The sequence below is a fragment of the Pecten maximus genome, chromosome 16 (genome assembly GCF_902652985.1).
Source record: "Pecten maximus chromosome 16, xPecMax1.1, whole genome shotgun sequence".
NCBI classification, from domain to species: domain Eukaryota; kingdom Metazoa; phylum Mollusca; class Bivalvia; order Pectinida; family Pectinidae; genus Pecten; species Pecten maximus.
In genome coordinates, this window is record NC_047030.1 from 22,878,150 (window position 1) to 22,903,847 (window position 25,698).

At 32.4% G+C, this 25,698-nt stretch overlaps 1 protein-coding gene across 11 annotated transcripts in view; it reads left to right on the plus strand.

Moving 5' to 3' along the window:
- The window catches only part of LOC117344559 (myosin-2 heavy chain-like), a 68,494-nt gene that overhangs the window by 12,523 nt on the left and 30,273 nt on the right, over positions 1-25,698 (plus strand). For 7 of the 11 annotated variants that reach the window (XM_033907342.1, XM_033907349.1, XM_033907350.1 and 4 more), the window contains exons 2-15: positions 884-1,012; positions 1,668-1,860; positions 2,363-2,745; positions 8,317-8,383; positions 10,285-10,299; positions 13,656-13,828; positions 14,054-14,173; positions 14,796-14,909; positions 18,591-18,983; positions 19,884-19,892; positions 22,011-22,124; positions 23,482-23,519; positions 24,051-24,522; positions 25,370-25,462. In XM_033907342.1, the coding sequence (XP_033763233.1) occupies positions 884-1,012; positions 1,668-1,860; positions 2,363-2,745; positions 8,317-8,383; positions 10,285-10,299; positions 13,656-13,828; positions 14,054-14,173; positions 14,796-14,909; positions 18,591-18,983; positions 19,884-19,892; positions 22,011-22,124; positions 23,482-23,519; positions 24,051-24,522; positions 25,370-25,462 (2,313 nt within the window). Of the gene's footprint in view, positions 1-883; positions 1,013-1,667; positions 1,861-2,362; positions 2,746-6,313; positions 6,541-8,316; positions 8,384-10,284; positions 10,300-13,655; positions 13,829-14,053; positions 14,174-14,795; positions 14,910-18,590; positions 18,984-19,883; positions 19,893-22,010; positions 22,125-23,481; positions 23,520-24,050; positions 24,523-25,369; positions 25,463-25,698 lie in introns of those variants that run through there. The other 4 variants (XM_033907343.1, XM_033907345.1, XM_033907352.1 and 1 more) reach the window with 4 other exon arrangements.

Sequence of the window (25,698 nt, forward strand, 5' to 3'; positions counted from 1 at the left end):
ATCAGTTGGGACAGAATAGGGCAACTTTAATTATTCATAGTGCCTAGCAGCTAGTATCTTGATACATTAAGATAATTATCAATTGCAACTTTTTATCAGAATTAAAGGTCATTTCATTAGTCATAGACTGATTACAGGAGAGGATATAGACTGGTATATATATATATACCTACAACACAGGACAATATCACATGAGGCTACTAATGTGGGGGGCACCTGCAGAGTTAATATGGTGCTGATTATGTTAATGTATGACTAATATTATAGTTGGCATCCAGACTAATGCCTATTTATACATGTATTTTACTTCCTTTTTCTATCTTAAAAGTATTTGTACATGTGCTAAATACACAAGTAGGTCATTTTAACTGTATATGCATGCTAAACACTTAATTAATCCCATTGTAATTTGTATTCTAGGTAAAGTTAGCATAATTGTATTAAGATGATAATATTAATGTTTTGCAGAGTATCTATGAAATCTTAATTTTATTAAAACAATGTTTTTAAAAATAGATATTTAAATCTTTACCAACTGGAATTAGAGTATTACAAATATGCAATTGCATGAAGTAAAATTGGAATTTTTTTTTGTTTTTTTGGAGATCTTCTCCAGCATGTATAGACTGATCTCTTTGTAAGCTTTATAACCATGATATAAAAGTTGTGTTTCCATTTTGATTTAACTATTTTTGCAAAAGTGATATTGCCCTGTGTTAATTTTGATGTTAATTTTTTTGACTATTTTTTTAACATGAGAGTTCAGGCATGCCATCTAACCACTCATAATGTGAAGCATACATTGCATTCTATGGTGTATATTGTACCACCCCACAATACTAGAATAAATCAATAATTTCAAGGATTCACTTGTATATGACAGGAGCTGGAGAGTCCAGAAGATATCCGGAAGGAGATTGATCAGAAACTGGAGGAGGATGGCGTGTCACAAATTGACTGTACTGATGAGGATAAACTCCTATTGGTGTGGAAACTTTACCAGAACACTGAGGTATATACCTTCAACTTGACTTGACTCAACTTCCTAAATCCTGGGTTAAGATCTCTGTTATCATGACAAAGTCTATTCTGAAATATGGTAACAATTTATTATTCCTGGTAGTAGTAGGCCGATGATCAAAATTAAAAGAAAATTAGTCAAAAAGAAAATAAAACTGATCATCGATGATGATTTTGAAAAGGTAATTAATCGGAAATTTTTGGATGTTTTCGTAAATCTTTGGTTTCGCATATTTTTGTAATGTTATCAATCCATGAAGTAGTTGATCTTATATTCAGTGATATATTCATTGGTCGTTTAATTACAAGCGATTAAGGAGATTTAAATGTATTAACAACCATTAAATACTTTGTTTGTGTTTAGTATAAAAATATTGATAATAAAAGCTAAGATGTATAATATATGTACTTTAAATGTACATTTTGTTTTACAAAAGGGCAATTCTATGCTAAAATTAGAAAAAACTATGTTAATCAATGATTGATCAATTTCAATTTTTGATTTTCGATCCTGAAAGTGAAACTGATTCTCATCACTATAGTTCCAGGTAGTGTAGACATATTAGTGAATACATTGCCATCTTCTTACGCGTACCATTTTATACATACAAAATTATGTAAAAACTGCAATCTTTCATTTCCTTCAGGCTACTCTGCAAACAGCAATTGAAAATGAAGAAAAGTTGAAACTTGCTCAGACGGCAGAAATGCAAGAAGTTGAAAACTATGTTGAACACATACGCCACCTATCAGATGAAAGAGAGGCTCTTATTCAAGAACTAGAAACCGAGAATGATCAACTGAAAGGAGACATAACACAGTTGAGGCATGACCAGAATGGTAGGTCAAAGGTCACTGGACAAACTAAAAGAAATTTAAATTGTTGTTTGATCTAATTGTTGAAACTTTTATAAATTATTGCACTTTGTTATTCATTTTCATAGATTAAAAACAAGCTATCAGCCCAAATGACAAATATATACATTGTATGTTATAGATAGTATTATTTCTCGTAAAAAGGAAAAATATGCAAAAACTTATATATGTACATGTATACTCTGATAATTTTAATGCTATTTTTGGTTTATTAAATTTTTTACTCTTTTTTCTTTTATTTCATTTTCTAAATACTTTTTTTATTTCATTTTATAGTTCAGTTCTTTTAAATCATTTTCTTTATGGTCTTTCTTTAACATATTGACAAATAATTTTTTTTTAATATCGAAATTATGTTGGACTGTCAGCCAGTACTCCACCAGGCCTGTACCCATGCTTGTACATCTATTGCATATATGGTTTGATTATATATGTATATCTAAATCTCTTTGGTTTATCTTCACAGTGGAAGCAGTGCAAAATGAAACAGCGGAAATGTTGATTCAGCAAGGCCTGGACGATATTGCGATGGTCTCGACCAGTGAACAGATTGCGTTTCTCCTCGTTGAGCGAGCGCGACTTCTTGATGAGTTGGAAGCTGAACAAAGTAGAACATTATCTCCCATGGAAGCTTTAGCTATTACAGACGGCAGTGCTGTGACAGATGACAATGCTTCTGAGGATGTTTTGAAACGAACTCTTGAAACGGAACGAAACGAACATGAGGAGGAATTGATTCAAGCAAGAGAAAGTATTCGCTCACTGAAGACGAACTATGAGGAAGAAATTAATGGGCTTATGGATGAAAACAATAAATTAGAGGATGAACTTGTGCAGACAAAAGAAAAGGTAAATTATATATATATATTTGTGTATAATGTATATCATATATTTTTTCTTTGAAGTGTGTGGGTTTTTTGGGGTTTTTTTTGTTTTTTTTTTCGCAGATCAAAATTTTATATAAGGATATGCTTGGGGAACTTTCTTAATGATGTTTGCTGCTTCCCTGAGAAATAGTTTAGTTCTAAAAAACTTTGATTGGGGTTTGGAGTATTAATCCATTGATACTATGACTTTTGACGTAGACTAGAAGGATAATCAGAATGAGCAGCCGTTCCTATACTACAGAACTCTTACTTATAGCCTGTATATTAAGTGATAGGCCACATAACACCTTAACTTAAAACTTTTATTGAGTGGGTGGTTAATGGAAAATTGTTTTTAATATAGACAGTTAGGTAAATTTTTAGAATACATGTTTGTCCTGTAAGCTTTGACACAGTTTTGGTTTGAAATTTACGTTGGCTAAATTTAAGTGGATGGAAAAAAAAAATTAATATGCTTTTATCAAGGCTAGTAATTTAGACAGATAGGATTTGCCAAATAAATAGGTCATGTTTTAGAATATATATGCCTACAGGTACTTTTGGCTTTGACACAGTTTTGGTATGAAATGAAGTCAGCTAATTTTTGGTGGATGGATAAAGAAAACATGAATATTTCATTATTTAGGCTAAAGCTGCTGCAGTAATAGTCCTGTCCTATGTTTACCTACTTATATGTACATAAATAGGTTATGACCTAAATAAAACAAGAATATAAAAATGCTATATCTCTCTGTACATGTGTATGTGTACGTTAGTGTTCAGTTTTTTGTAGCCTTATCTACAATAATAGTCGTTAATACCCTGATGACACTTTGAGAATGATATATGTGTATCGGGTTCTTAAGACAATGGACTGATTCAAAATAGTAACTCGTAAAAGACTGTATTTTAATTCAGATTTTTGAATGAACAATTCAATAAGTTTTTATTGTATGTTCGATTGTATGTTGGTATATATTTATTTATGTATATAATGTATACTTATATACCTTTATCATTTGACCATCAGTTGATATCAAATATATTGTCTATACTGTATTGTATTGTTTTACTTATCAATGAATTTAATACCTGGCCATGGGTGAATTCAGTTTCCAGCATTGATACTGAATTCATGTTTATTGGAAATATTTTTCCTTTTATAAGTTAGTGTTAGTAAAATTTTAGAAAAATCTGACATGTATTTAAGTATTTGAGGAATCTTGACACTTTCACCAATATTAATATATATGTAGGGTCAATGAGCTATACTATACTGTCTGTTAATTATTTATACATTTTTTTTCAATTGTATTTATTTGGCATTTATAAAATTGGGCCACTGTGACCTACTTTATGACTATGGGCTATTTTTTTTATTTGATTTGATTTTCAACATATCAATTGCATTATAATTATGAAGAAAGATTCCAAAAATATCATTAAGTTTCATTATAATTAAGCCAATTGGGAAATTGACCCCCCCTCCCACTTTACTCCTCATAACTCAAAATGGTCTCCAACATTAATCTAACCTTAATTTCATGTCAACGTAACCTCAAATATTTATAAAAAAAACAAAGGTGGGACAGGTAAGACTGATTACATGTTATTCTTGTATTTTGGTATTCTTAATAGTTTGGGGCCGCGGTGGCCGAGTGGTTAAGGTGTCCCGATACTTTAACACTAGCCCTTCACCTCTGGGTTGCGAGGTGGAAACTTACGTGGGGCATTGTGAATTGCCTGGTACTGACCGTAGGCTGGTGGGTTTTCTCTGGCTACTCCAGCTTTCCTCCACCTCCAAAACCTGGCACATCCTAAAATGACCCTGGCTGTTGATAGGACATTAAACCAAATAAATAAACTTAATAGTTCAAATCATCCAGGTAAATCAACTGGGCAGTTTTCCAATGTACAGCTCTGATATAAATGACCATTATCTATAGACAGATATATCAGGGCATTATGCATACAGGCTTTTGAGAGCATGCTTTGACTACCTAAAATGAAATTTGACTCTTATATATAATTATTGGAGATTGAAGGAACATGTTTATTCAACATGTATGTATTGACCCTTCAAATTTCTGAGAAATAATTATTTGACTTCTGAAATTGCTAATAAATCAAGGGTCAACTAGATGCCCTGAGAAACATGTGAACAAAATTTGAAATAGATATGAAAATTTTAAATAACATGGAGTTACAGAAATGATATTGAGTAAGTTTGAATATAATGAAGTGTGTATTGTAATTTTTACATAAATATGTATCCAGTTTTTGCCTAAAGGTGTCGACGAACTGTTCGGTTGACATTTAACACAATAATGTCATAAATTTAATTTATCAATAATATTGTGATTATCGTTTCAAAAATCTGACAACATTCATGTTGGAATATAAGTAAGATTAAATTTGGCTAAAAAACCTATACAAGAGTCTTTAAAAGTAAATTATACCTCTCCATGTCTGCCTGTATAGGCAGCAATACAAATATTTCATGAAGCATTTTTGAAGTATTTTAAAGCCATCAATAAGATATATGTCTGTTTGAACAAAGAGTAATTTGAAACACATTACTTTAATTGTTGTACACGACAGCTACTTAACTATTTAATTGTACTCAATTACTACCCTGGAGGCTAAATATGTTTGAAATTTGATGAAATATTGATAAAAGACTCTCACATAATCGGGGGTGTTTATCATACAGATCAAAGTTACGGTGGAATATTCCGTCTAAATCTTCCACCGCGGTCGTTTGTCAGGTGTAGTAGGATCCAGTACTGCCACATACAAAGATAATGAGAATGTTCGTGATAAAAATTTGTATTACTTTTCCTAAATAATTTATTAGACTTTAAAAGCACAGTATGGGACAGTTCAATTATAGAGAAACAGGTGTTGAGTGAATACGTGTTGTGGTATTACATATTGTGGTGAATTCAAAGTCATTTCTGATTAAGTTGCAATACGAATGGAATTAACTTTGTTTTTCGGAAAGCGCTGGCTATTTTACGCATCATATTTCAGTTAATGATAGAAATTTAAGGTATTACTTGCAGTTCATTTAATCTTGATTTTGATTTTATAAAAAAAAAAAATGCTAATTAAATTATCATTATAAAAAAATATAACTTGTAACAGATTTGACAGGAATGTCTTCATTATAGCTTCATAATATAAAATTTTTACAAAATTTTGGCATTCTGTACAGTTACGTAACATGTACAGTACCATCATATGGTCTCTAATCATCTAATTGGGATTGCTGATCAGGCGGAATTTTCTTTCCATATATGCAAGTTTAGCATGGATTTGTGAAAAGAGCTATGACTCTAGATCTTACAGCATACTACATACTTGAAATTGTAGATATCCGTATTTTCAGGCGGAGCTCGAGAAGCTATTATAAGCCTATTGGATTTTTTAAAGGATAATGGAGAGGAAGGGTGTTTGCAGAGCCATTATGATCAGCAATTCCGGACTGAAAATCAATGGATTTAATTGGTTGTTTCTCGGTGATTGGGAGAATAGCCTTGTGAAGTTGTAATCGTTGACAAACAAATATAACTTATTGGATACTGGTGGAGTTCAATACTGGTTAAATAGCCTGGATATTTGTACACAACAGCTTTCACAGTAGCTGTTATTGATTTTTAAGTTCATTGTGAAGCGAGGGTCAATTTCACTAACAAGTTATAAGTGTATGTGAAATTGTAGGTGACAGGAGTAATTTATCTAGTTGACACGGATCATGAATTCTAAACGGAACAAGGTTGGTGTAATCGTTTCGTTAATGGTGTCATACCGTTTGCAATATAGATCATATGCTATGACAAGTTTGTTATGCAACAGAAGTATAAACTTAAAAGTAATGCTGTTTAACAAGATAATAATGCAATATATTGTACAATATAACTAGTCAAGTGAAGTCTTAAAATGATCGACTCGTGTAAATTATCAACGATTTCTTGTTTCTCTCAAAATCAGCAATTTCTTAGTCCGCTATATTAGGTACGTGTTTACTGTGATAGGGTTTTTCCCTGTAATTTTGTTATACAGGGATCCCAGGGACTCTCAGATGTGGAAATTGGGAGTCCCATTTGGAAATCCACCAGTCCCATGACATTTCAAAATTGACAAAATCATGGTTAAGCAATTCAAGCATCCAAGTTGGTCATCGGGTATAAAAAAATGTTGCCTCAAGTTATAAAATACAAACCCGATAAAATACTATTATCAATTGAAATTAACTAAGTTCTTCATTATATGGCAGATTTTGGAATTACAGTGCATCCCAAGGATGCACAGGCATTTAGTTTGGGAGTCCTTTACTTTTTTTCTGCGTCCAAAACGCAGGAATAAACCTGCGTCAGGAAATACCCTACTGTGATAGGGGACTCTAGCAATCACCAGTTGCAGCAATGCTGAGTGTTGTAGTCTGCAATTTCGTTGCAGGTTAAAGATGACAGCATATCTAATTTGCAGCAGTTTTCATTTACAGGTTGTCCAATCCTTAACAAGCTAGAAATGAAAACTGTAAATATTATAAGTTGCATTATCAGCTTAAAATCCTTTGAATGTCAATGTGTACCTATCTATTCTGATCTATATTGGTGGAGTATCGGCCAGCTGGTTGTGTCAACAGGGGTCCTGACAATTTGTTATCATCTAGATTTATTTGTACCTGTACTACAGTATGAGAGGGCGAGGATATCATTTATTAAAATATTCCATCTTTATGATGTTCCATCTGTATATAACCATTAGTTCAGTTCAAAAGGAATTTTCTGTATTATACAAATTATCACATATTTAATTGTGATTTATATATCGAAGACAATTAAGTCAATTTTCATCAAGCTTATAACCTCAAATTGCTTGTTTGTTTTTGTTAATTTGCTGGGTTTATTGCCCTGAGAACAGCCACTTAGGTCATTTTGAGACCGGGTCTCCTTGTAGTAGTTGGTGACTACCTCATTGAACAACATACTTCAGGCTTGTTACATGCCATTCAGAGCAATTTAAGGGTAAAGTGTCTTTTCAAACCATGACGGCACAGACTGGCCTGTTTCTCAGCTCCCTGAGAAACACAAACCAATACGGATATGGAGTACGAACCAGTCTCACCTCCGATCTTCACCTGAGGTTACATAGTCAGCACTCAAACCGACTGAGCTACGATAGCCCCCTCCAATTGCATCAGGAAACTTATTTTCAACAATAAGGACTCATAGACAATGTAGTTATGTAAAATCCAGAATACAATGTAACTTCAAACGTGTATGTGTAGATATATTTGCTGAAACTTAAATGACATTTTGCAGAAGGAATTGGAAGGTGTTGCTACTGTGACCTGAGCTCTCGATACAGCTGTATTTATCATTTCAGAGGATCTGACCACTGTGAGACATTGCTTACAGCCTTTTAATTGGGTTAATTAGTAAAATTTCCATGCCAGACTTAAAAAAAAAAGAAAATTGATTATAAAACATTGCTAATGGAGACGAAACTGCAGTTTTGACAAAATGTCTTTTTTTTTCCATTTCAGTTGGTTGACAGCGAGAAAGAAAATACAGTGCTGAAAGACGAACTACACCAGATGAAGTCAGATTCAGGTATTTAAAGAAGAAGTTTTATCACTATAGTAAAAATCATGATAAGGCACTTTTTTTACTTTGTGAGCTTCAAAAAGCTATCAGCCTTTTTGAGGGCTTATATAATGTGTTCAGATATTTGACCGAAAGGTCAAAGAAAAACCTCACGTCTGAAGGACAGACACTCATAGTGATATGAAAGTTTTACCCAATTTTACCACAGGGTATATTTATACATTTAATAAAGAAACTGGGACAGAAGATCTGATATACATTTGTACAGTAGATGTGGAATGAAGATCATACATTCATGGCTACAAGGTAAACGTTAATAGCTGTATTAAATAATCTTAATTAAATGGTTAAATAAATTAAATAATGAGATATTAGAAATAAAACATTAAGTAACGTACATCCACTGTTAGTTTGGAAGTCGACTACACCCCTTGTGCCAGCTCCCCATCAATTTGCTTTGTTTCAAAACGACACCAGGTATTAATCAATATTGAAGCATGATTAAGTTAATTAAGGTCTGCTTTGTTTGAAAACTACAGGTAGAAGTGGACAGTGTTGAGGCCATGATACCTTAAATGTTTGAGATTGGACCTTTATGATGTGTGTAGTACCGTTAATATGTACTACAGCTAGCTTGCTTCAACAAATACCCCGGTAATTCTGTTCCCTTTAATACTGTACTGATTTGATGTACACCGTGTTTTGAGGTACCATTCTGAATCCAGAGTTTACACCCCGGTAAACATTTCCTATTGATGTTAGACAATATATATATATATATCTTTACATATGTTCTGGTGTTTTCAAACAATTGATATCTATTGTCCCGATGACGAGTAATCTCGGTCACAATAACACCACAACTACTACAATGGAACCCCATTGTAATTAGACACTAGTAACACTTTAGTGTGAAGTGTGCCGGCCAGCGGGCGAGATCTTACTTATACCATTAAATCTTCGACACAAATCACAAATCTCTCGGGACAGGTCATGTCATGTCCAGAACTGAAATGACCATAGCTATAGACTCTAGAAAATTTCATCTCAGTAAATGTCATGTTGAATTATTAGTCATTCACCCATTTTTTTTTTCTAATTTAATAATTTGTTCCCTGCATGATTAAACAGTTATGATTATTTTTGTTTAATTGTTTAAAATCCTTATTTAAATAAGCTTCTTAAAATTCTGAACCTGAATTTTAATTTTCCAAATTGATATTGCCATAAAATAGGATTTAGGCTGTAATATAACAAAAAAAAAGATCACCAGTGCAGGATTCAGTCGAATTGCACTTTGTCTATTTAAAATGACTTACTTAAATCAGGTTTTTAAAGTGTACCCAACTCTTTAGTAATATTTTATATAGAGTTGACATTCATTATGTGGAAGTAATTTGTGCAAAAGTAAATTGTCCAATCCACTGCTTGTATTACTATGTTTTACTCTTTGGATGACAGTCAATTTGAAATGCTAAACTCTGACCATATAATATCATTATTCAATAATATTCTTATAGGTGTACAGAGTTATGGCCCTTTGATCTTTCATACTCATGAGGTTTAACAGGTGGTTGAAGGTTATTGATGATATTTAGTATATATCTATCTTGCTTATTTTAATATCTAAATACAATTTATGTTGTGCCATATTTATTTTTTAGGATGAGCATTAGTTTTTTTTTTTTTTTTTAATCTTTAGGAAATATGCGCAAATCATGGACTTAATTAATTTCTCTCCTCAACGAGGCTTTAATACCATTTTTTCCCCTCTCCTTAATGAGGTGTCAATACCATTTCTTTTTTAGGCAAAAAACAGTAACATCATATGATTTTACAGACATACATAAGTTCTGTATAATGATGGGGAATTAAAAATATCAATGATGAAACAATGTCTTTTTTAGTGGAATACTTTTCAGGTGATCATTTGAATATAGAAGTTAAAAATGATTTTTATCCCAGTCATTTCCACCTGCATGTTTAACACTTTGACCATGTGCCTTGTAGAAATTTAAGCTGTCCCATGATCCTAATGATTTCACTGTAATGCTGTGACAATTCACTATTTACATGCACTGTGTGTTTTTCAGGAATTATTTTCATCCCTAACTGGAATTCTACCTGTGAAATCCATTGATATCATAGAAATTTCCAGTCAAATAACATTGCTTTCAGTTTTTTTCCCCGCATGATTATTATGACTGACCCCAAACTTCATTTTATCAACTTAGTTAAAAGTGGAGTTTTGAAAAAACTTCACTTCCACCACAAAAGAAATGCAATTCAAACTTAAATAGTTATAAGATTCCATAGTCCTGTATTATAACTGTTTTATTTTGCTGTCTTTTGAATAATATATGATAATATACATGTCTATATATAAGATTTGTTCTAGTTACCAGATATATATTTTTATATTTTCAGCTTCAGGTACATGACAGAAATATTTTAATAGCATTCAAATCGACCTTTTTTATATATATAAAATCAATATAATTTTCCCTCTGCTTTCTATTAATAGCACCAACATTTTTTAAAAGTTTAACCCTAAATTTTCAAGACTTTTCAAAAGATTTTATTTACATTTATTTAAATTCTAAATCATTTTCAGAATCTTCGATTACTGAATATTTTCGATCACATTCAAATTGGCAATTTAACAATTTTAATAAATGATCTAAATTCTCCTCTGATCCAATGTTGATTCATTTTAATACTTCCCTCCCCCCCCCCCACTACCCCCCCCCCCCCCCCCCCCCCCCCCCCCCCCCACTATTGTGCTGATGTTTGACCTCAAATTGGAAATCTTCAAGTATTATTGTTTTTGTTTATTTTGTCTGTTTGTTTTGTTTTTCATTGGGTTACTTGAAAATGTAAGGTAAACAAAATTGAAAATAACCTGTACAATGGACCAAGTGTTACGTGCCATACCTGTACAATGAAGGTGTTGGACAGGTATGTGTGTGCATTTTACCTGTGCTGACGAGATCAATGTGAAGACGTAAGCAGTCCTTCAGACTTTGAAATATTGATTGAAATGTGCATAAAAGGTTTCAAGATTGTCCATTGTAAAGCTTTTTGAATTGGTTTTATACCTGAACCTGAATGTTTGGCAATGGTTAAACTGAGTTATGTGTAGTATTCCAAACAGGCCGTACTGATACCCTAAATTCTATGCTTTTTACACCTTTATTGGTGGAAACTTTCATGTAAATTAATTATTGTGGATAATCTGAGATTTGAATTGTAATAGTTTATTATCTCAAATATTGTAATAAATAAATTAAAGCATAATTGTAGACCTCTAAAGCATGTACCCCCTGAAAATTCAAGTTGAAGATTTAATACTAATTTGTTTAATTCCTATGAAATGAGATCAAATGAAAATATCTCATACTGTTTTCAATCATATTTTGTTCAAACTTAATGCATGATACAAAATTACTAGAAAAACTTATCAAAATGAACTTAATTTCGAGGATTCCCTGTCAAAGGTCAAGGTCATTCATTAAATGACATATTGTTACATTTAGCTCTTTGAATTTTATTGTTCTCAGCATTGAAATACCCCAGGGTCTAACTCTAAAACATTTGATAGTCCTAATATTGACTTCCTGATATTCACAGAGTTCATTAATTGGTTGTATTACTACAATATAATAAACTCAAATATTTAATAACACAGTCATCAAAAACATATCCTTGGCTTAGTATTGATAAATCTGATATGTCAGATATGAGGTTACAAAACCCTCATATATAGAAAAACATTATATATCACTTTAAAACTTACTGACCCAAGTAAGCTCCAAGCTATTCCTCCTCACAATTTCCTATCTCTCATGAGCTAGGAGTATTTGTGAGCTTGTCACCCTGTGTACCCCCTCAGAAACAAATTCTCAACAGCAAAAAATTAAAGCTTTTGGGGTGTCTTTTGTAATTACATACTGTACCAGTAAATATATATATACATGTAGCATCCCAGACCGTTTTGCATGCATGCATTCATTTCGGACAAGAGTGACCGACATATTTCGTATCCTTACGCCAAGTACTTCATTCAGTATCAAATAAGTGTCAACGCTGTAGCGACTTTTCAGGTGGTTCAGCAAATATTTGAGACTTCCAGGTATACGCTATTGAAGTGTTCATGAATGTACATATTGTCAAATGGATTTGACCTCCTGGTGCGGCAGGTTGGGAAATGCAAATATTGATATTTCATAGTTTGGATAAGTTCTGTATTCGGTTACATATACTTAGCGTTACGGGGATTTGTGGTATTGAACATATTGATTAGTGCTGATTAAATAATCATTCTAGATATGTATACTCAGTCTTATTTATCAAATTTAATTTGTAGATTATAATTGTAAAATGTTTGGTTTAGAGTGACACTGCGCCATACTTTAAGGTATAGCTAGAAATGTAGCTGACACAGTGATATTTTAAATTTCAATTGTGTATATAGCATAATTATATCTGATAAAGTTTTTTCAGTATCATCGACAGTCTTGAAATAAACTGTAAAAATTCAATCATACTTAAATCATCACTGTGAGAATCATTTGAATAAGGAAGAAACTGGCATTGTATTTTAAAATTTTATTATGCCCTGCATTCAAATGGGAGGGGGGTGTCGGAGCGGGAGAGGATGTGGGCATATAGCATTACCAATGTCCGTCCTGTCTTAATGCAAAGTAACTACCGGGTAACTTAAACCTCTCGAACTGCTGATGCAGTCCTCACTAAACTGTTGAAATATCTGTTTTGCTCTCTGTTCCTAGGAAAAATTATATATCAATTGACAATTAACATATTGATTTTTCATTTAGCTCTTGGCTTTTTAAAATCCAAAAGTACATTAGTTAATGTCTGGTGATATTAAAGGCCATATCATATTTCTAACATACAGTCATGATCTCTATAAATTAATATTTGATCATTTACTGCATGAAGAAATTAAAAATTAAATTAAATACTTTAAACATGTATTTCAATTTCTAACAAGTGGTAAGTTCCATTGAACCATTAAAGGGACTAACTGTCATACTCCTTGAACAGTGATTTCTAAATATTGAAATAGGTTTAAGAAATAACGATAAATGAGCCTATACCATAAAACATTTTCTGTGAATAAATGTTTTCAGGTTTTAAAATTGGTTTCAGTGAAAGATGATTGAGTTCATGTATAAACCTAAATAAGAGACAAGAAACAGTACTGAGGCTTGATAGTACTTTCAGTAAATTAGGTTCTGTTGGATTTCAATTTTAGATTCACGAGCATCAACTCCTCGAGTTGGACGTCCACCGAGTCCCGGTCGCATGCCTAATGATGTGGCCCTCCGAAACATCATCCAGGAAAAGACTAAGCTTGAGGGAGAACTCCTGACACTCAAATCTCAAATCCGGACATTGGAAACGGCTAACGAGGAAATATCTCAAAAGGTCGGTTTTTAAAGGTGTCATGTTAAAAACCAAATAATAATAATAAAAAAAATGCTTAACATCTACTTCTTGTACTTAAATAGATAGAAGAGAGAATGCAATCAAAATAAAAAGATAACAATAAAAATCAAAGTTTTACATAAAAGAACGAAAAAAAAAAAAAAAATTGAAAAAGACTTCAATAAATTCAAACTTCAATAAATAATAATTTTGTATTGTAAATAGTTGAAGGGTGTTGAGGAGGAGTTGGGAAAGACACAGAGTCTGTATCAACAACTACAGATGAAAAACAGAAGTCTTAAATCAGAAATAGAGGAGGCAGAACAACAGCTGGACGAAGCCGAGGTATTCAACATTGATTCTTTTGATTGATTAGTTTTTTTTTATGACCAGGATGATCAATATTAAACATATTTACAGCTAAGAATATGATGAGGATGCTTAGAAGATATAAAAGCTCTGCCAGGCCATAAAGTCTGGAGTGCATGATAATTTATGTTTAATTTTCTGTTTAATGGAGTTTCCTGGCATCAGGGAGAAATTTTTTTTTTTTACTTTTAAATCTAGGGCCTTCAGCATTTGTATTGTAAAGGTTGGAGTATTTCAGATGACGCCATGGGGAGAGTAGGACTGAAGTAGCCATATATCACTCCTAGCATTGATTTATCTAAAATCATCACATACAGATATCGCTAAAGGAGAGACTGACTCGATCATCTAAATGGTTCTTTTGGCTTTTTACATAATATATACTGAAAATATATCAGTCAAGATCTATTCATGAGAAAATTTCTTGTGTTTTGACAATAGGAAGACATATATCTGGGCTATAATTTTATCACTTTATAAAGGATTTTTAAACATTTCTTTTTTACAAAAAATCAGGTCTAGGTATTATAATTTCAGATATGGCTTAATGTAGACAACCTCATGGATAAACTTTAACTAAATCATTATTTTTTTTCAGAGTAACATTGATGAGCTATCAGTAGATAGGGAAAAAATGAAAGAAAGTCTGAATTCTACAGAAAATGAAATGAAAACACTTAGAGCTGAACTCCAGGCCTCCAGCAGCTTAAAGGTAACACAGCATCTGTATTACACGATGTTTGGCATTCTCATGACCTATTTACATGTATGTTCCTACCTTATATTTGTCATATAGTCTCCAAAACCCCAACATTAATCTGGGCTACATAGATGCAGTCCAGATCGCATGATGTGATTGTTACCTCATTTTGATCAATGTCATGAAAATGCTTCCCAATGCACTACAAATGAATCAAACATAGCGAGGATTCTAATTGAGAACAATTGTGTTACTTTGAAATCATTTTTAGGTACGTTGATCTTGGTCACAGCAAGGCTTTTTGCTGTGTGTCAGATTACTTGCGAATCAATCATAGCAATGAATTTGATTTAAAGATGTTATTCTTTCAATGAGCATACAGGAAAATGGCTGAAAATAATGGGCGCCATTTTGTTTATATGTCACCCAGATTATATGGACAATAAATACAATCTGACAATGCAAGAGTTAAATTGTTAAATAAAACGACCTTGTTATCTGTGAAAAAATTGGATTTAACTCATCGCACCATTCATCTAACGGTAGACAGCTAGAGTTTTGTAAAGGCTTCAAATTCAATGCATTTGGTTATTTTTCTGAATATTTTTTCAAACTCTGTAGCATCATGAAATTGTGCCTCCTTAATGAATAAATTTCCATTATATTTTGACCCTTTTATCTGAATCCTTGACAAGAATTTGTCTGGCTATGCGTTCAATGTAGATGATATTTTAAAAGCTCTCCTGTGTATACTGTGACCTTATGTAGTTGCGCCACCTGATATGATATCCGAGCTAGTCTGCATTGCTGTGAGAAGGGGTATTATTCAGCCATATTGGTGACAGCTCTGTTTTACCTGGCCATCAGGCTCGGTAAAATGGAAAAAAAAATCTTTGACTTCCTTTGCATATCCCATACAAAATGGATACTCAATTAAATTTCTCTATAAAATACAGGAAATGTAATAGTAAAATTCTTGATAAATTAACCTTAAAATTTTACCTTATGTAGATATATAGTCATGGGAATCACAAAAACCGCCGTATATACATGTATAAGACTGATTTCAGACTATATGCCATGATCATATAGATGTACCATGTTTTCCCATGGAGGTTTTTTATAGTACATATGTATAATTATGTATATCTTAACCACTTAATCTTCTCTGGCACTGATACAAAAAATTAATATATCAGGCATGTAATTTTAAATTGTAATGATATAATGATATGATGATTTATCGTTCCACTCAAATTCCTTTGGCTTTCTAAACTTGTGATTTATACAGTTCCCAGATAATTATGTAGTATTCAGTGTTTAGGAATCATTGCCAAATGACGATATCTAAAAAAAATATATGATTTAAGACTATTGAACAATATTTAATCTGTACTGGGCCAGAACTGCTGTTTGTGTAACCTTTATTATCAGTCAGACTTAAGTTGTTTAAAATCAAACTATTTCTCATTAAATTGATATGTAGTATTATTAATCAATTTTATTTATTTGTGTTTTGAAGGGACGGGTTTGACTATAGTATTTCACATGTTTATACATATCAACATTTTAAGTTTTTTTTTATAGATATTACAATAGATTACTTTCTGTTTACTTATCATAATATCACTACATTACTGCCTTCTATACTTGTATTTCATTTGAGTGTCAAATTCTCAGTTATAAAGGAGCTCTATATATTCAGTTGAAGAAAAACTGATACTGGCCAGATTTTGGTCTGCCCAGCGGTTGACAATGGCTTTCCTCTAAGTTGCAAAGGTAGTGTTGTTTTGTGAAAGTCTGAAAAGAGATTCAAAGCGTTGGGTTAACCACAGATTAAAGTATTAAAATATGACCTTTAATTTCTCTGTGCGACTTTGTAGTGTAGATTACTACACTCGGCATAGTATATACATATATAGAACTACTACATAAGTTGTGAGCCTGGGATAAATTTTAGTATTGTTGTTGATCGCACTTTTGTAAAATGAAATTAGCTTTCTGGGCCTTGTTATAGCAGGTCATGTATTCCTTTAAAGGCCCAGACATGTAGACCGAGAACAAATTTAGACTTGAGTTCAAATTTGAATTTTATTTAAATTTTAATGCAATATGGAAAGTGATTTATGTAAATGAGGTTGATTTTGTCAAAATAATAATACACAAAAATATTTTCATTTTGTCACCTCTCAAAGTGCATTTTCTTGGTGTCTGTTTATAATATACTTGTAATATTGAATGAGAACCAATTAATGCAACGCCGCTAATTATAAATAAACATTGTTTATACTGCAAAGTCAAGCTTCTTAATTCGTATACCCTGGCAGTGCTCGTTTGGGTTAAATTACTTAATTTCCTTTCTGAAGGTCAGAATTGGAAGTTTATGTCACCTGGGATTAGGAAACCAATTTATTATCTTTTGTACAATCAAAATCAAATTTCAGATTTCAAAAATAATTACAGACACATGGACCTTTTCATATGGTCAATGGTGACTGGTACTATGAATGTTATTATATGTAAATCTACACAATGACTTGTTTCCGTGGGCTGGTCAAACTCAAATTAAAAAAAAAAGTTAGTTAATTAATTGTAAAAGTTCAAGGAGTAGTAGTGTGCAGCCAGCCGGGATCGAACCCATGACCCTCGGCTTACTGGTCCGCCGCTCTACTGACTGAGCTAAAGGGAAATTCCCCCTAGCCGGAAGCTAGAAGGCGACCATACAACTATGTACAGTATTTACAATTAAAACCCGGCCTGCTACACTACTCCCTCCTTCAAACGTGTTCGCCCCCGAACACACCAACCCAGGTTCTATCTCCAAGGAAGCCTCTTGCTTTCACTTGGAGTGGTCTGCGGCACCAATGTAAAAGTTCAAGGAGTATTAGTGTGCAGCCAGCCATGATCGAACCCGCGAACCTCGGCTTACTGGTCCGCCGCTCTACCGACTGAGCTAAAGGGAAATTCCCCCTAGCCGGAAGCTAGAAGGCGACCATACAACTATGTACAGTATATACAATTAAAACCCGGCCTGCTACATAATAAATTAATCAAATAAAATTTGAAAATTTAATCTATCCTTCTCTGCAAGTGATAATATCAGCTTTGTAATATTTTTAATTTGTCCATGCAGACAATATTGTATTTACTTCTAAATTTTAACTCTTGTATGATCAGTATTTGACATTGGTCACCGGTTCATGGCTGTGGAACAGCAATAAAGGGATCACGGCAATATAATCATGTGAAAAAGAATATATCCTAATAATAAAAGGGTCAAATGAGGAAAATTATTTGATTTTTTCATGTGTCCAGAACATTATTTGCAGATCGAGATTGTCCATTGGCTGAATATGTAGCTTCAAAGTATCTGCGCGTTTCACATAGACTTCTCACTATAGCATATGAAATTTACCCATTTTCTATATTTTCTCCCTTTCGTTACCTCTCTACTTCCTTTAAATTTTTCTACGTCCCTCATTTTCAAATTATTCACATATTTACGCCTATTAATTTCTTTTCTGCTCGACACCATACCTAAACAGTTTATGTACCTTCGAGGCGGAGACAGATTTTTATAAGTTGGAAAACTTGTTTCTGAATCTGATTCATATGCTGAAAAATCATTTAATATTCACATGAAATAAGTTTAATTCAATCAAAGGGTCCGACATTTTTTACATATCATTTCAGGAAATTGTAGATATTCTGTCTTCAGAAAAGGGCCAGTTAACAGAAGAACTTGGAACGTTAAAAAAGGAATTTGACGAAGTCTGTATTGAGAAGGAAGAATTAGCCGAGGAAAAGTTAATGATGAGTAAGAGTGAAATTGAGCTTACTAATCAGCTACATACTTTGAAGTTTGAACTTGGAAATACTGCTGATCAAAGTGAATTTCAAAAACAGTCTGACGAACTTTCACGGACATTAGGATTATTAGATAGCGCAGCCACAGAACTGGAAAGTTTAAAAAGTAACACTGATATTCTAACAAAGGAAAACAAGGAGCTGCTTAATCGGCTTGAGGTGGCAAATGAGGAACTCGAGACTCTAAAACGCGAAGGACAGGAAGTGGCTAAACAAGACGTAAGTTTGTATATATCTGGGTGCTGTTCATGTGATATATACCTATAAATTTGTAGGTCATAATCTAGTGTTGTTGCTATGGAGATACAATGTCAACATGCTTTCTTTAAACAAACAAATTATGGCTTATGTTTCCATGCCTTCTGCTGCTGCTATGGAGTGCAACGTCGATTGTCCTGATCAATATTCTTTAATTTTTTTAAAGAAAATCCTTAACCTTCAAAAATGTATTTTCTGTAAGGATGAAAGCATTTAGAAGATTTAATGATTAATTTCCTTATCAAAGTTTTTCCCTCACATCCAAAAACGCTTTTCTTTAGAAAATTGTAAGTTCAGGAATTCCCTTCAGCAAAGGAACATTCATGAAACCACTTGGACGAATAATGGCTATTTTTAGATAGATAGGAAGATGATTAGCTATACATTTCTGTAGTCAAATATGTCTATAGGTTTGATGTCATTTTGTATGTGAGTTAGCTGTATCAGTGTAAATCATTCTGGTATAAATTGGTCACACTGATGATAAATCTCATTCACATAGAACGAGCTATAGTTATATTTTCTTGCATCCAAATTAAATAGCATTCAAATTTTAAAGAATGCATTGTGCAGTTCAATAGATTCTTAATGACACAATTTAAATATTGCTTTTTGGTGGAATTGTTTTCCTGTTTTCAAAATATAAAAATTTATAAAAAAAAAAAAAAAAAACCTAACAAATTGCACACATATGACTTTAATTTGAAGAATTAGTCGGAAGGGAGATAACTCTTAGTTGTTTGTAGTGTGAGTGAGAGATTTTGTGGCCTAACATTAAAATTGTTTTATTTGGGAAAATCATAATTTCTTTAACTTATAGTTCAGGTGTGTATTTGTGCTTTATTGATTTTGTATTTTCAGCCAAATGTTGTAAGTTTTGCTAGTCTTAAAAAACCTATAACCAACAACCCTTTCAATATTCTACATAAATGCAGTGCTTCATACGGACTGATATTAAATTGAAATATTATATGAGAATTTGTTTTTCATTACTGATGTATCATCAAACTGTTTTGGAGGACATTTTTATTTTACCACTGCAAAAAAGGCAATCAATATTAATTAAATCAAGTACTGGTGTCTCATCAATGTATGGCAATTAAATTTGATCCAGTACAATATTGTACAAAATCATTTGATCTGCATATTTATATGTTTAATCACCTATAATGACAAAAAATTAGTCATTTTGAAATTGGTTGAATTTTTAAACTTGAAGAAATTAAAGAAAATGATATACATTAGTGTATTGATGATTTAAAAAAAAAAAAGTTTTTGAAATGTGATTTCTATATTATTGGAATTTAAATGAGAAGCTATGAAGACATTTTGAGGAATATTGGAAGGGTTTAAGTAATTGTCCATATTAAAACCTTTCCTGAGCTAGCTATAATACACTTTGAATTCTGTTAAAGAGGTATACAGCTGTATGTAATATTTTAATGCTTGATTTGTAACAGATATTTGATATTATGCTGCAGAAGTATATGACAATGCTTTGATAAATATCCTTAAATTAGAACAAAAAAGTCCAATATTATATTTTTCAACTTAAAACATATCTATAGTATGTACAGTATATACATCAAGTAACAAACTTATCTATCTTTTCCATGTAGCTTTCTTTACCAGAATTATACACAAGATTTAAAAATGTAGGAATTTCTGTTAGATATATTAATTCTAATACAAATATATTTACCGACATATGTAAGCCTAAATATATGTTATATTGCAGATTAAAAATAAGTGGTTGCTTCGTATACAATTGTACATGCAAATTCTAAACATGTATTTTTCATATCTTGATTCAGATAATGTAATGTTTTGAGAAAAGAAGTATGATTTCTTAGGACTTTTTTTTTTTTGTGATTTAAAATTGTGTAGTATGCTTAAAAATCAATGTCTCAAATATTTCTATACATCAGGATATTTCAATCTTTAAATTGCATGGATTTGATAAAAATATACATATTATGAATAAATTAATTACCTTCTGGATATTTTCGCATTAATATTTTCCACTTTCTCTCCATATGTCTCATACATATGTATTTTAATCTAATATTTGTCGATATGTGTTTGACCCATGACAACCAAACTAAATCATTTGTGAATGAAAGGCTTGATTTGATCCTTTGATTTACCGTGCTTTTGGCCATATTTTGTCTGATGATGATCCATAATTGTCCCCCCTTAAATACATATTTTGCCTGTTAATCAATGCAACCCTATTTGAAATTTACTGTTGATCATCCAGGATTATCTCCCCTTAAATAAATACAGCCTTACTAATTTCTAAATGCTCATGAACTTCATTTTAAGTCTGAAATGTATTTTATATATTTATTCTGTCAGATGACATAAAACAAAATATTGATTACACAAATTAATTGTTTAATTTTATTCATAGATCTCACATTAGATTTCCAATTATTTCCTAAAATTTGTTTTACAGAAATTTTGATTTTTCACCCATGTATAACCTATATAAATATGTGTATTTATACATTTATAATTTATTAATTACATCAATTAACTTATAATATTTGCTTACTTTTAATGTTAAATTGAAAAAAAAAATATTTGAATTGTTCAATTCCTGGTTAAGAAGAGAATTCACACAATAGGTTTACCAAAAATTAAAAAAAAGAAAAGAATTTGTTTAGGTCTGAATAAAATGTAAAATGCAATTTCTTTGAAATTATTTCCATAACTTATAGTGTAATGTCAATATATCACAGGTTTTGGGACATCTATCATGGATTGTTATCAATGAAATATTGTATTTGGTATATTATTAGTTTAATGGTATATTATTAGTTTAATCCAATATATAGTCTTTATGTGAGAATTTTGGACGCTAACCAGGCTCTGAACAGTTCTTGTTTTAATGCATGTATATATGTAATTGCAATGTGGAAATGATTTACTGAGAAAAATGGCTGGACTTCTGAATTCAATCCAGGATTAATTACTTTTCATCAGATTATATTGGCCCATGTCAAGGATCAGAACCAAAAACTGTCTAAAGAAGTTAACATGCTAAGTACTGATTTAGAGCACAGCAAGAAAGTGGAAGGCGATTTGAATCAAAAGCTGGTAAGACCGCTGTCAATTTGTTTATATTTCATTCACCAGTAGTATTTCTTGCACCTTATTTTCATAAACACCTTAGCACAGTTTAAGTTTTTAAACTGTTTAGCCCATTCAACCTCCATACATCAGAAACTCACCTAGTCTGTGCACATTCTCTAGTATTTCCATACATAATGTTGTAGACCTTTATAGACCAGGGACAATTTTACACTGGACATTCAACAGAAGTACGTACGCCTTGCTCTGTCAATGTGTACATTTCTTATATTCTGGTATAATGCTCTGATAAATTAATAGAATTTTTCAAAACATTTTATTATTGTACAAGCTACATGCTCTATAGATATGTTCAGGGTCATTAAGAGGACAGGCCTTTTTGTAGTAGTTGGTGACTACCTCACCGAACAACATGTTATTATTGGAGGTCTATCATATGCCATCGAGGTAAAGTGTCTTGCCCAATGACACAACCAGTACAGCCGAGGACAGATCAGTTTTCTTAAACCACAAACTGACCTAAGTAGCGATTGAATATATGCACTATATCACTAATTGATGGCATGCTAATAACTGCATTGAACAGGTCATAATTTGCTTGATCTAACCTGATATCATCCTGTATTGCATGTTGTGTGTACTAACTTAACATACTGACCTAGCAAGATATTAAGCTTTATATAGTACATCAATCAAAACTAAATTAACCCAAAAATGTTGCAAAGTGAAAAATCAAAGTATTCCTAACTGTTGATCATCTGATGGGTGGGGGAATGGGGGTGTATAGGGCCGAGAAAGTGGGGGAAGGGGGAGGGGGGGGGGAGGGCTTATCACAGGGCAGTGCAATTTGAAGAGGTGGCTTATTACAGGGCAGTGAAAGTGGGAGAGGGGGCTTGTTACAGGGTAGTGACAGTGGGAGAGGGAGGCATATTACAGGGTAGGGAAAGTAGGGGGGGGGGGGGGGGGGGGGCTATTACAGGGCAGTGAAAGTGAGAGAGGGAGGCTTATTACATGGTAGTGAAAGTATGAGAGGGGGCTTGTTACAGAGCAGTTAAACTGGGAGAGGGGGGTTTATTACAGGGCAGTAAAAGTGGGGCAGGAGGCTTGTTATAGGTTTGTGAAAAAATGTATTACAGTGAAGTGAAGGGGGGGGGGGGGGGGGGGGGGGGGGACAAAGGGCTTGTTTCATTGTTACAAGGCAGTGAAAGAGGAAGAGAGTGTTATTACAGGGTAGTGAAAGTGGGGGAAGGGAATTACAGGGCAGTGAAAGTGGGGGAAGGGTGATTAAGTTTTAAATTCTTTGAAAACCAAAGTTATAAAAGTCCCATTGTAATATTGATTGAATGTATTATCTAAATTACAGGATGATTTACAGCACCAACATGATGAGGCCAATGACAGGTGAGTGCTATAGATACAATTTGCATATACAATATACACTTAAACTCTAAATAAGACAATTATCTGTCCACATTATATCAGGATTTCTTTAACATCAACCACTGCTTTTAATGAAGCAATATTATATCTTTCAAAAAAAAAAAAAAAATCTTTTTCCCTAATTTTTATTCTCTGGTAATGATCTGGGAGTTTATTTGTATTTGATAGATTGTGTCACATCCTTAATCTACATAGTCTTTGTAATGAGGATGTTTCACATTTACTGTGACTGTCTTTATAATGAAGATGTTTCACATTTTCTGCGACTGTCTTTGTTATGAAGGTGTTTCACATTTACTGTGACTGTCTTTGTTATGAAGGTGTTTCACATTTACTAGCTTGTGACTGTCATTATAATGAGGATGTTTCACATTTACTGTGTCTTTGTTATGAAGATGTTTCACATTTACTGTGATTTAACTATATTCAGGAATATTAAAGTTCCACGATAGCTTACTAGTCCTTTAATGTAAAATTATTTTCCACTTACAGGTATAACAGAGAGGTAGAAGATTTGAAGTCAAAGCTCCAGCTAACTTTCACTGAGCTAGGTAAATCAAAAACTCTTTTGGAGGAACAGTATGAACAGAATAGTGAACTACAGGACCAGCTGCAGGAACTGGAGCGCACTCTTAATGAAACATGTCAGACGAAAAATGTCATAGAGACTAAAGCAAACGAGGCCAACCATCTCAGCCAGCAAATCAGTGAGCTGGAGCACCAACTGTTAGAGAAAGGCACATTTGAACAAATGTTTGAAGAAAAGAAAGACGAAATATCATTATTAGAAAAAGAATTGGATGAGTTGGATGGGTTGAAATGTGAACTGGAGGATACACGAGATCAGCTAGAGAAAGAACACAGTATTCGTTTAAAAATGGAGTCTACCATACATGAGTTAGAACAGATTATTGATGACCAGAAAATGGATCATGATAATTTACAGCAAAGTCTGAATGCTAAGGTAAGATATTAGAATGACAGAGGGATGGGATACAGTTCCATTTAAAATGGTTAATTATCAGTTATAAGTGTTTTGTTGTATTACTTCTGAAAAAAAATGAATTAATAAGATTCAAACCTGCTGAACTAATACTTATTAAATTTTTTATCATAATAAAAGCATTTCGTGTCTGAACATTTCATCTCATTAAACAGTTAATTTATATCAAGATTTGATACATATGCCAGTTCTGAGGTTTTTGTAATAAGAAAAATAACTGTTCATGTAATTTCTGAATTTTATTTTTGGCCAAACCAATGATTATAAAATATTAAGAATGGCCGAGGGAAAACATTAATTAATTAACAACAATGAAGATAAAAATGAGTTTTGGGCCATCAAGCAGTTGTATGAATTAGTATAGAGATATTGATTTAATTAAGACATATATGCAAATTATCCTCTCAACCTTAGCAAACCGTATATAAGCTTACATTTCTTTCCTCAGTAAAATGTGAAAAAAATGAAATTGTTTTGTTTTTTGTTGTTATACAGCACAGAGACAGTTATATAAGTCATTCAGGCCAAAATTAAATCAAACAAATCGTTATCTTAAATAGTGTCAATTAATACTTTTTGATAGTTGATTCAGTTTGTACATGTGTGATAATGTATGTGACTTGATGTGATTTATTTTATTCTTTAATCTATTTTTAATTGATGCAGACCTAAATCATCAAACTTCACAACCACCATTAGTTTTTCTGGTTGAAATCTTAAACCTAAATTTTTATGATTGTGTAATTGCTTGCCATCATTATATTAATCACTTGTTTTCTAACAGTTTTAAAATTTATGGCGTTTTCAGTTAAAAACTTATGAAAACCGTGTGAAGGCATTACAAGATGATTTATTTTCTGCCCAAGATGAGATTCAAACGATGCAGGATGTTCATGAAAAGGTGGGTTACCTCTAACACCATATTGTATGATATTGACACTAAACATTCACTAACCCCTCTAATATGTACATGTATGTGACTATGTTTTTTTCCCTGTCAATGCTATTTTCTGTACTAGTTACCTGAACCTAGATTAAAAGACCACTTGTCATATGTAATATTTTTAATTATCTCCCTTGGAAATCGGACCTATGGTTGCTGGAAATTTTGTCAAATATCGATGATAGTAACCTCAG